Source organism: Phaethon aethereus (assembly GCF_964289735.1).
Source record: "Phaethon aethereus genome assembly, chromosome: 1".
NCBI classification, from domain to species: Eukaryota; Metazoa; Chordata; class Aves; order Phaethontiformes; family Phaethontidae; genus Phaethon; species Phaethon aethereus.
The window spans coordinates 137,894,159-137,907,171 of NC_138575.1; the positions used below are offsets into that span (position 1 = coordinate 137,894,159).

At 42.1% G+C, this 13,013-nt stretch overlaps 1 protein-coding gene across 2 annotated transcripts in view; it reads right to left on the reverse strand.

Moving 5' to 3' along the window:
• Positions 1 to 13,013, reverse strand: part of FRMPD4 (FERM and PDZ domain containing 4) — a gene marked incomplete at its 5' end in the record, with an annotated part of 327,624 nt that overhangs the window by 63,386 nt on the left and 251,225 nt on the right. For both annotated transcript variants that reach the window (XM_082011525.1, XM_082011524.1), the window contains 2 exons: positions 2,323 to 2,425; positions 4,561 to 4,721. In XM_082011525.1, coding sequence (XP_081867651.1) covers positions 2,323 to 2,425; positions 4,561 to 4,721 — 264 coding nt within the window. The remainder of the gene's footprint in view (positions 1 to 2,322; positions 2,426 to 4,560; positions 4,722 to 13,013) is intronic.

Sequence of the window (13,013 nt, forward strand, 5' to 3'; positions counted from 1 at the left end):
GCTGTGTTTCTGTTAGTTGACTTGCAGGTCAACACCTTTTTTTAAAATCTGCAAACTCATTGTATTTTGTCCAAACCCACCTAGCACAGATCAAAGGATCAATGTTGCTGGCATCTTTATGCCATTCCTGTATCTCCTTTGGAAGTTTGCTTCACAGCTGAATCCCCAGCAAATGAGCACCCATTTGCTCCAGTTGTGATTTGCAAGGGGAGTACAACTATCATGGCACTGGGTTTGCATGGCAAGGTTTAGGTAGTGGTGGGAGGTTGCAGGGGTGGCTTCTATGAGAAGCTGCTAGACGCTTCCCCTATGTCCAATAGAGCCAGTTCCAGCTGGCCCCAAGACAGACCCACCACTGGCTGAGGCCGAGCCCATCAGCGATGGTGGTAACACCTCTGGGATGACATATTTAAGAAGGCAGGAAAAAACCAGCACACAGCATTTGCAGCCAGAGAGAGGAGTGAGAACATGTGAAAACAACTCTACAGACACCCAGGTCAGTGCAGAAGGAGGGACAGGAGGGTCTCCAGGTGCCGGAGCAGAGGTTCCCCAGTAGCCCCTGGGGAAGCCCATAGTGAGGCCGGCTGTGCCCCTGCAGCCATGGAGCTCCACGATGGAGCAGATCTCCACCTGCAGCCCATGGAGGACCCCATGCTGGAGCAGGTGGGTGCCCGAAGGAGGCTGTGACCCTGTGGGAAGCCTGCATTGGAGCAGGCTCCTGCCAGGAGCTGTGGCCCCATGAAGAGAGAAGTCCAGGCTGGAACAGGTTTGCTGGCAGGATTTGTGACCCTGTGGGGGACCCACGCTGGAGCTGTCTGTTCCTGAAGGATGACACCCCATGGAAGGGACCCAGGCTGGAGCAGTTCATGAAGAACTGCAGCCCATGGGAAGCACTCACGTTGGAGAAGTTTGTAGAGGACTGTCTCCCATGGGAGGGACCCCATGCTGGAGCAGGGGAAGAGTGTGAGGAGTCCTCCCCATGAAGAGGAAGGAGCGGCAGAGACAGCATGTGATGAACTGACCACAATCCCCATTCCCTGACCCCCTGCGCCACTTGGCGGGGAGGTGGTAGAGAAAATCAGGAGCAAAGTTGAGCCCAGGAAGAAGGGAGTGTTGGTGGAAGATGTTTTAAGACTTGGTCTTACCTCTCATTATTCTGCTCTGATTTTGATTGGCAATAAATTAAACTAATTTCCCCAAGTTGAATCTGTCTCTCCCTTAACAGTAACTGTTGAATGATCTGTCCCTGTCCTTATCTCAAACCGTAAGATTCTCACTGTATTTTTCTCTTCCCTGTCCAGCTGAGGAGGGGGAGTGATAGAGCGGCTTTGGTGGGCACCTGGCCTCTAATCAAGGTCAACCCACCACAACACCTCCTGCCCAAATTTCTGGAAGGAAATGTGACTTTTCAAAATTACATGGGTCACACTGACAGTTATCAGTTCTGAGGAGAGGTACCTGCACAGTTAAAACTTGAGTGTCTCCAGACATGGACTAGACCCACCAATTCAGCATTTACACCAATGAGAAGGAAAATACAGAAATGAAACTGATGTCCAGCAACCATGCTACTGAAATTTAAAATAATATTTTTTATGTTTAATTTTTTAATTACTAGTCATTTTTCTATGCAATGCAGTAACATTTCTTGTTACTCAAAATGCAAAGCTTATGATGTCATCCACACCACATCTTTTTCTACATCCTGAGCATCTGTCAGTCCCTGTCCTTTCCTTCCTTCTACATCCCATTACAAATATTGACATTTTTCCTTTCCTGCATTCTCCACAGTCACTTTTTTGTCTTGTTTTCTGCCTCCTATCTACACAGCCCTTCCTGGTCTTCTCACAAAACCTCACCTACCTGCAATCTACCCAAACACTCTTTGAGCTTCTCTACAGACTCCCATTTATAGGCACCCATCTGCTCTCAAATATCACCCCACCACATTTTCTTTCCTCTTCACATAAGACAGACTACTCACTTTCTTCATGCGAACAAAGCAATAGAGCAATAGTGACTGGAGCTACCTTGCTCCAGGAATTGTTTTGTCAACAACATATACCAAAAATAAGTATCAGGAGAATGCTGTTCCTCTTTTAATACTCAGGTATTTTGGAACTGTTCCAATATCTTATACTTCTTCAGCTATCCAGCAGACATTTAAGAGGGCACTTCATTTCAATACCAAAATACTTCACTATTCTTCATTATGACTGAAGTAACATTATTTTCTCTTTTCTCAGCCATAAGGCGGCAAGACTTGCTGTATTATCAAAAGACTGCACAGGTTCATAGTTTAAGTGACAGAACATCAACTACCTGACAAGGTCGATGACTCTCTCCCTTGGAGCAGTGCTGACTGGCTCATCATTAATCATTATGATCTGATCCCCTGGTATAAGCTTTCCTTCAGAGGGGCCGCCTGGAGACAAATGAAAAAAAAAAAAGCAAAAGTTAGTAGACCATTGTAAATGCACAGACACACTCTGTTGTTCATGTACTATGAGTGTTTTTTTCTTCAACTAACGGCATATTTAACACTAACACTATTTCTGACATTACCAGTACTTCCTCAACAGGAAAATGTTGAAAGCTAGTGGCTTAGCAGTCTCTACTGAAGTTCCTCAAGTTAAGATCCAAACCCACATGCAGGCACCTCAAAATAAGGGCTTGATTTTCTGGAGGGCCAAAAGGACCTGTAGGAGGTGGCCTAATTCACCCTTTAAGGTGTGATCAACCATACCTTACCCCACCCTGATCAATGCTTGTCTAATATTCTTGTAAGAACACCCTGAGGATGACTCCTTTTCCTGTAAATAAATCATCCTGCTTAACTGCTGTTAAGATCGGGAAGTCTTTTTCCCCAGTGTCTACATCAGATCTTCCTTGCTGCAACCAATTTTTTCTTCTCCCAGGCAAGGTTAACACTGCAGAACATCTTATCCCTCCTTCCTATGAAACATCACTTACATATTTGAAAGTCATTCACAGGTCTTTCCTCTGACTTTTCCATTCTGGGCAAAACAAACCTTTTTCCTTCAATCTGAAGACAGTAAGTTTCTATACCTCCAGTCCTTGTGTCTCTTGTCCTCTGGATTCCTACCACTTGGTAAACACAAGTTTTATGTACATCCAAAAGCATTGCCACTTGCAGTTAGATACAGATATTTAGCATTAGTCTCTGAGTAGAGAATCAGACATGTATGTGTCTATGTACTTTGGATTCTGACACTGCTGAAATGCATATTAAGTTTATGCTGTATAATATGCACATAACACTTTGCTTCTCAGCACAATTACATGCCCAGAAGAGGGTGTGACATCACAACTGCGAGTGAAAAGATATATCCTCTCTAGTCTTCTGTTAGACTCTGCAATTATGATACATAAAAAACCCAATAATATTACTAATATGAAGATAAAGTCTTAAAAGAAAATGTTTCAGTATCAAAACCAATGCATTTAACAAGTGAGCTAATATTGTTCCTTTCCTCTGTTTGGTTTCAAAAATTTACTTCACTTATATTTATGCAGCATAAATGGATACAAATCCATGTAGGAAAATGAGCTCATCTGTCCTCCTGTTCACTTGGAACAGAATATAATAAACACCTTTTCCAAACTGAACTTTAACACAAAACTACATTAATAATGTTAACTTGGGAGAAAAGAATTGTTTGGATCTAGTTCAAATATTAGTTACACCACTCATTTCATATGAAGGCAATACAAATATAATCAATGCACACACGTGGGTAAATGACATCAGAACTTCACAAAGTCGATTTTGCCTCTTCTCTGCTCTCTGTGGGTGTTCTGGAGAACATATTGAACAAGAGCAAAGTCAAATCGCTGCCCTTGGCTCCAAGGCAATTTTACATAACAATTGAACTTTTAAGCAGAGAGAGCAGGAGCCCACTATTTGGGAGACTGAGCAGTCCCAGGTCTGGCCACCTATATGTTCAAAAATACCACAAACCTCACTAATTTTCACTCCAGGTAAGATGTTTAGGGATCTGTTTTGACATGGCTTTTTGCCACATAATTATACAGAAGTATTCATTTAAAAAAAGCCAGCAATAACACCCCCTTTTTCAAAACCAATTATAGTTAGAACCAAATATTATAGGTAGAAACCTAGTTTGTCCTTGGGAAGCTGATGATTAAAAGAATGAAAAATGTGTAAGTTTTAATCTCACAACTCAACATACCTCTTGAAAATGCTGATTCAATGGCAATGAGGGTGACATCAAACCAATATAAACATAACGGAGAAAACCTTTCCTTGAATGAGGTGGGTCAACGTTTTTTCAGGCAAACAATAGTAACAGCTCAGCGCAATAATCTGAAATTGGCTTTGTGTTAACACATTTATCCAAGGTTCAAAAATGAGTGCAAGGAGCACAACTACTTAGTAATACAAGGGTTAAAATCCTACCTAGTATTTGTAATTACTTTGTCTGCTTGAGTATTTTAACAGTACTCAAATTTGAATTGTATTTCATCTCAGTAGATTAAACCCAAGTTTGATTTTGTGGTCAGGTGGGGAAAACATACCTGGTGTTACTGAGCGTACAACAACTGGCTTTTCACTACCAGCCACAAACCCAAATCCTAGCACAGGATCCCTCCTCATTTCCACTTTCCGAGGAGCTGGAGGGGTTATTTGGCAGCTCTCTATTCGAGGGTCTTCAAATGTGGCTGATTGTGTCATGTGACTGAAAAAAAATAAAAGATGGAAAAAGGAAAAAAATCATTAAAACATGATTTTGTGGTATCTACTTGAGCCAAGCAATTTCTGCAACGATATGAGGTGAATACCTGAAATGTTCTCACTATAGGAACTAAAACATCAACTTAATAATTTTCTATTAGATTTTCTTACACGTAAAGTAATAATGCTGCTGGCAGGTCTCAAATACTGATCAATAGTATCAACGTATAAAGAGGTCCCTCTTTGACAGCATACATTTAATCACACCTCATATTTGAAAGAAAAATAACCCAACAATAAAGCCTTTGTCATCTGTGCTTGAATTTTTCATCCTTCATTTTTTGGAAGGGAAAGATAATAGAGTGACCTACTCACAATGCAAAACATAACAATTAGAGTCTGCCAGGCTTTTGCAAGAAGAGAGGATGACTACCTACGGCACAGGTAACAGCTCTATGTTTACTACTCTGGTAAACTCTCCAAAGTCACTCCAAACTGTTCTAGGGCAAAAAAGAAGAGGTATTAAGAAAACACATTTATCAGCAATTACTAAAATACTTTAGTTTCAGCTACAGTGTTATGATGAAGCTTACTGTATCTAGAATAAAAAATTCTCATGACTGAAGGGAACTATCTGGATTTTTCAAGCAGAAAATAAAAAGGATGAAAGTTATCCAACATGACGTATCTGTGAAAGATGTCATGGTTTCAAACTGTAGAGACTTCTAAATTAACATCAATAAACACTTAAATGTAACTGATGCTGTATGCAGACTGAGCTGGAATGTACTTTGTGTTTCCCACCCAACCCCTGGAGCTCCTCGCTGAATCACAGCTGCCCATTCCCAGTGCCGATTACATAGACAGACAGACAGACAACTCCAGTGTCATACCCTTCCAAATGCCATTAACTGAACTCATACGCTTCAGGAAACCTTGTCACCACTGCAGACAACAAGCAATACCCGGTCAGCATAGCATGAAGACAGAGTATAGCTCATGGCATCGGGTTACTGAAGTCTTGACAGAGCTCAGATGGTATTTGTTTAAAGCTGTCTGGCCAAGAGTTAACTCCTTTTTTATCTTCAAAAGACTGTAGGTATGCAGGTGCTGAGCTAACTCCAGCTCTTGGTGGATGAAGGCAGCAGACAAAGGGAGCCCAAGTGCCAACCCCGTCTGCAGGGAGGGCACAGGCTCCTGCGCTGAGAAAGGCAATGGCCAGGTGCCCAGCTTAAGAAGGCTGCAAAGGACATCAGAGAGGCAGGTGCAGGTATCCCTACAGCAGTAGGCAGTATCATCAGTTTGAAAGCTGGTCTTCTCATAAATACTTAACAATATTAAAATCAAGTAATTTTCCCATACCCTTGATAATCTTTCATATAACGTTATAACTCGAGAATTAGGGGACATCTCATGTGACCAGAACTGTTGCTCTCACCTCCTGTCCTTTTTCCACCTTCAGATACAATTCCCTGAAGAACTCCAGACAGGCGGTCCATAAGGAGAACAGCATCATTCAGAGATCTGTTTTCAGCATGAGTGACTGGCAAAAACTTCTCTGATCTTTCCCCCACACATACACCTTGGGCATGACATCAATTTACACTGTCTCCATGGTCTGCTTCTATTACTGATACACAGAAGAGTGGCAAAATCTCAGTAAACTCTCAGTGGGAGTTTATTCCTGAGACTGGATTTTTCTAGGGCTTTTCTTCAAAGCAACTATCACTATCACTAGATTCACTCTGCCTAAGAGTAACAGGCTGCCTTTTTATACATATGATCAGAGGTAGCAGAAGCTAGTCCCTTACAAAAATAGAAGAGAGAGGGAGAATATCTCTGTACTCTCCTAGTACCTGCATAAGGTGAAGTCAGCAAAGAAAATACATTTTCTTTTACTAGGTTGAGCATAACATCCGATACTTCATTCTCTGCCTCTACCTGCTCCTCCAGTTTTTGTCAATTAATTCTATATAATTTTCTATGATGTTTATTCAAAAGAACTGTTAGAAAATCCAGAGTGTTTTATGCAGACTCTTAGCAAAATCTATCTTCAAGTCCTCCCAGCCACCCTCCTTCCCGTCAACTCCTATTTATGATTTGGGCTTCTAGATATTCAAACACTTTGTCTTTCAAATGGGACACTTTCTGAGGTGTCACTGGTATTTCAAAAACTATCTATTTCAACTTCCAAACTTTGCTTTGGTAGAGAGTAGGAAGCTCTGCATTTGTCACCTTTTTTAGGTGATAACCTTACCAAACTTTCCACAAATTTAAAATTTTCTATTTAATAATTTCTTCCATTTCTGTAATTGGGGCACTATGAGCTGACACTGTGTCCAAAGAGGAAATGCTGTGTTTACAAGCAACTGGAAAATACCATCTGAGCTTTTGAGAACTTCTTTCCTGCCATTGTACATCCTCTCTCTCTTCAAGCCCTTGTGTAGCCTGGTTGGAAAACTAAATCATGAAGAAAAAAAACCTCAAACAAACTCTGAAAAACCCCACCAACAGCTGCACTTCAGTTAACAAATTCTAAGAGCAGACATACAGATTTGCTCAAAAGAGCAGCTCCGCTAGTGGATGCCTCACTCCAGCCATTGCCTCAGCTTGTGCCGAGAATCTACAGCAGCACAGCATCAGTCATTCCAAGCCTAAGCAAGACGATCAGCAAGGAACAGTCCATCACGATTCTGAGTGGCGCAGGAGGCTTTATTGATTTTTAAGGTTATCCACCTTCAAATACATCAACTAAAATGGCTCTGCATCTCACGCTTCCACAGCTTGCTGCATCAGATATTCTTGTATCATTCAGTACGCTGGAAGTGTATTTCAAAAGAGCAACAAGATGTATGAATATGATCCCAGAAGAGATTAGATGAATACTCAAAGCTTTGTGTGATGGTACGTTGACAAACTTGCTTCCTCCTGTGGCTAGTACATTATTGAGATGCCAGTTATAGTACCATAGTTCAAGACTAATTTGAATTTTGCATTAATTGGAGGTATTTGATCTCCGTCTCAGCTATGGAAATTATTGACTCCTGAAGAATAACCATGCTAAATGTTCTAAATCAGAATCTAACAAACTTGGACTCAAAACAGCCACCTTGGGGAATCTTAGACAGAGCATCACTTAAACAGTGAAACATCTTACAAGAATAACTCCAACACTGCAAACTTCCCATTTGCTTCAAAAACAGTAAAAAATGTGTTTAGATGGTACTGTGCCTAGATTATACCTAAAGATTTATTTTTCTGAAGGAAAAATGGAAGAAAAGGAAAAAGGCTAGGATTTTAACTATGAACGGTTCTTTCCACATACACAAAGACAAGCTGCCCTTAGATGGCCTTTTCAAAAAGAGATACTTATTTCCTACCATTCTCAATGACTGAGACGAGTCTCTGCTTTACAAAAGGCTGTCTTCTCCGACATACTCTTATTGAGAGCAGTGGGAGACAACTGCCATTATTAAGCAGAGTAATTCTTAGAGCTTCTTCCGAGACAGAAACTAGCAGCTATGAAAAATCATGGAAAATCATAGCAGAAGTGCAATTCCAAGTACTTATGCTCAAAAGCTCTCTGTGGCAACTACTCTACTCAAAAAGAGATGGTAACAGGGGAAGCAAGAGAGAAGGCATCTGAGAGTGCACGCGCTGACACACAGAGCAGAACGGACACACTGCAGGGTGGCATAAAATGGGTGTGCATGCTCATTCCCAAAGGGCTCTACAGTGAGTGAAGGAGCAAGAAAATTAGAAAAGAAGAGTATGTTGGAGAACATTGACCAGCTGCGACAAGGCAGCCAGCACCTGCAAACACAATCCAGCTGCCCAGGACATTATGGGGACTCTAACATAACAACTGTGTGCCTGAATTCATGCTTGGGAAAGCCACAGAATTCAGAGGTATGGTTTAGGGCTGGCACTTTGAATCTTCAGATCATTAACTTGGTAACACTTTCTATGGAAACCTTCTTAGTATTTTCCTCATTCAAATTACACGCTAAGTAACCCAAGGAATATCTAAACAAATACTGTAATTAAAATGAGAGCCTGATTTAATAATGCATATTAGTAATTAAAAGCAAAGTATCCAAGCACAATGCTTTTTCAGCCTTTGCATTTTGATCCCACTTAGGGGTTAGTGGGCTAATTCCGAGAGGCTTGTATATGACGGCTAAGAAAAGCCTGTCCTCAGCAGGCTGAAATTGGTTATGCAGGAGTTTGCATTTCCACAGGAAAATGCTTAGGGGTCTGACTCTTCTAAGAAACTGAAAACTATGGCATGAATCCAGCGACCCCGGTTACGATAAACACTATTTTGGAAATACATAACAAAGGCACCAGAACAACTCTACCTCTACTCTCCATCCAAAAAATGTGACATCCAAAAAAAGAGAAGAAAAGGTGATACTGCAAGGTGCGTTTAATACAGCTGCATGCCAACAAACACTAAAACTGTTGCATCATATCATGACAGCGTGGAGACAGGCATTTTGGTGTTTCGTTTTGTATTTCCATATTACAGCTTGCTTCAATTACTTCAAAGGTAAACACCAATTCTCAATTTTCAGGGTTTTAATCCTTAGCTTTTAAATAGTTACAATGTCTCTGGTATTCAGCTCGATTGAACTACAAAACAGACTGTTTTGACTTAAGACACAGCAGGTGTAATCCTGGTCAATGATGGAGAAGAGTCTGTGGAAATGTCAAACCACTCATGGGCTGATGAGTGGAAGTGGGTGAGGAGGATGGACTTTTTATCAAAGTTTTAATTCAGAAATAACAAAATCACTTCAAAATGTTGAACACTGTTAAAATCCTGTCTTGTTAAATCGGAGGGGATGGAGGATCTGCTTTCTTGGTCACAGCTGTGATTTTCAAGATGACCCATGCAAGTTAAGGACACCGAACAAACCTTCATTTACAATAGTCCATCTGAATCCCTGAGACCATGAGACTCTGCCCCAAAACTACATCTTGGTTCATACTCTATTAGAGCCTCAGGTTCTGCACTCAAAATTTCCTTTGCTACTGGAAATTGCAGTAGCTACTGCAGAAGCTACTGCTACTGCAGTCTCAAACCACTTTACTTGCAGTTAATTCCTGAAGACAGGTGGTTGAGTGAGAATCAAATCTACTTTCTCAAAGTGGTTTGAGACTCAAGACAATATTATGGCAACTGATAACAACATCAGGGTATTTTATAGTTCTCCCCTTGATAATCTGGAAAGACTATCAAAACAATGATGACAGTTAAAAGGAAACTGGCATAGGTGAGAACAAATACACAAATGCTCCAGAAGATGAAAAATTGACCTTCATTTACTTATCTTAACTAGTAGCTAAATATGAAAAAATGACCTCCTTCCTGCCTGCCTGCCTGCCTTCCTTCCTTTCTCTCCTTCCTTCCTTCTCTCCACAAATTCCTGGCGCCTCTCACATACCTCAAGTTAATTATTTTCTCCAAGAAATCCCACAAGAATTATTAAGAACTAGGACACAAGTGTCAAAATCATGTGTCAACTGTATCTGTCTTTTACTTGGAAATGCCATTTCACAAAAAAATTACCCAAACAGTTATTACACTGCTAAGTAAAATTGCTGCTCTTACAGAGAATCTGGTGGCGTGACAAACTCTTTTTTGCTCCATTTTGCAGCAAACCAGAGAGTTGCTCACAGCTCCAGAGTTTTTAGACATATTCAACAGACAAAAGTTTTATTTTCAGCTGTTCAAAAAGGAGTCAACTTTTAACACTTCAATAAAATATTCCCTACATTTTCTCTGTTTTCATGCAGGTAAGTATGTTGAGAATTCAATATCACAGGCACAAAATATAACTGGGAAGATTTATGAGATTTTTTTTTTCTTTCTTTTTTTCTAGAACTATTTTCCCGCTCCAATGTCAATTCTATTTTTTTCATAAGCTTCTTCAGCAGTTAAATCCTCTAAAGTCAGGTCATTTTATAGCACCCTAGAAAATGTTTGGCATATGCCATCTGGATGAGCATATGGTAAAAATGTAATTAGAAATAAAAAGGTTTGCTGGTTTCAGAAGAAGTTGGTGACAGCTTTTTGATAAAATTGGATACAGGGAAATCTGACACATAAAAAATTTCAAAATCCACTCTTCTTCCACTACTGGGCATGATGTGCAATCTAAAGCATGACAAAGTGAAGCAAAATAGCAGTGAATAAAACTGACATGAATACAAATTTAGAGGGACAAAAAGATTTATGGTCAGCTTCAGGCAGGCACTGGGAGAAATACACTGAAACTATATTTTACAATGATGATTAGCACCCTCATTTGAGAATATTACATGTGTAATATTTGAATGTTTCTGCAATCTGCATATACTGTATATGAATGCTATATATTGGGAAGAAAACAAACTTCTATACTTGAATCCCACAGAAACGTGGAAATAAGCCTCAAGCCCCAAAGCAGTTGTTTGTTTCAAGTTTTGCATCTACCCCCTGAGCTGGAAGATGGGGATGGAGAGCACAATAATCCAAAAATTCCTCCCTCATAATCCAGGAGGAAGCAGTTAAGGACATGTTAAACCACCTGGACACCCACAAGTCTATGGGACCTGATGGGATCCACCCGAGAGTACTGAGAGAGCTGGTGGAGGAGCTTGCCAAGCCACTCTCCATCATTTATCAGCAGCCCTGGTTAACAGGGGAGGTCCCAGAAGACTGGAGGCTTGCCAGTGTGACACCCACCTACAAGAAAGGCCGGAAGGAGGATCCTGGGAACTACAGGCCTGTCAGCCTGACCTCCGTACCGGGGAAGATCATGGAGCGGTTTGTCTTAGGAGTGCTCACAGGGCATCTGCAGGACAGCCAAGGGATCAGGCCCAGCCAGCATAGGTTCATGAAAGACAGGTACTGCTTGACCAACCAGATCTCCTTCTATGACCAGGTGACCCGCCTAGTGGATGAGGGAAGGGCTGTGGATGTTGTCTACCTGGACTTTAGTAAAGCCTTTGACAGTGTCTCCCACAGCATTCTCCTGGAGAAACTGGTGGCTTGTGGCTTGGATGGGTTTACTCTTTGCTGGGTGAGGAACTGGCTGGATGGCCGAGCCCAGAGAGTTATGGTGAACGGCGTTAAATCCGGCTGGCAGCTGGTCACAAGCGGTGTTCCCCAGGGCTCGGTTCTGGGGCTGGTCTTATTCAATATCTGTACTGATGGTCTGGATGAGGGAATCGAGTGCTCCCTCAGTAAGTTTGCAGATGACACCAAGTTGGGTGGGAGTGTTGATCTGCTGGAGGGTAGGAGGGCTCTGCAGAAGGATCTGGACAGGCTGGATCGATGGGCAGAGGTCAACTGTATGAGGTTTAATAAGGTCAAGTGCTCGGTCCTGCACTTAGGCCACAACAACCCCAGGCAACGCTACAGGCTTGGGGAGGAGTGGCTAGAGAGCTGCCCGGCAGAAAACAACCTGGGAGTGCTGGTTGACCGCCGGCTGAACGTGAGCCAGCAGTGTGCCCAGGTGGCCAAGAAGGCCAACAGCACCCTGGCCTGTATCAGGAATAGTGTGGCCAGCAGGAGTAGGGAAGTGATTGTGCCCCTGTACTCGGCACTGGTGAGTGCACCTCGAATACTGTGTTCAGTTTTGGGTCCCTCACAACAAGAAGGACATTGAGGTGCTGGAGCATGTTCAGAGAAGGGCAACAAAGCTGGTGAGGGGTCTGGAGCACAAGTCTTATGAGGAGTGGCTGAGGAAACTGGGATTGTTTAGTCTGGAGAAGAGGAGGCTGAGGGGAGACCTTCTCGCTCTCTACAACTACCTGAAAGGGGGTTGTGGCAACGGGGGTGTTGGTCTCTTCTCCCAAGTAACCAGCGATAGGATGAGAGGAAATGGCCTCAAGTTGCGCCAGGGGAGGTTTAGACTGGATATTAGGAAAAATTTCTTCACTGAGAGGGTGGTCAGGCATTGGAACAGGCTGCCCAGGGAGGTGGTGGAGTCGCCATCTCTGGAAGTGTTCAAAAAACATGTGGATGTGGTGCTTCAGGACATGGTTTAGGGAACATGGTGGCACTGAATTAATGGTTGGACTTGATGATCTTGAAGGTCCTTTCCAACCTTAGTGATTCTGTGACTCTGTGATTGCAAGAGAGATTCCCTTTTATTTTCCTTCTCTCAGGATGGCCACAAGCATTTCTGGAGCTCTGTTCACAATAAACATTGAGTTTCCTGCCTGCTATATTGAGATGGGGCTTTTCAGGCACCAGCCAAAGAGCAGAAATTACATAGAAACCTCTGGGTGAAAATTGGCCATG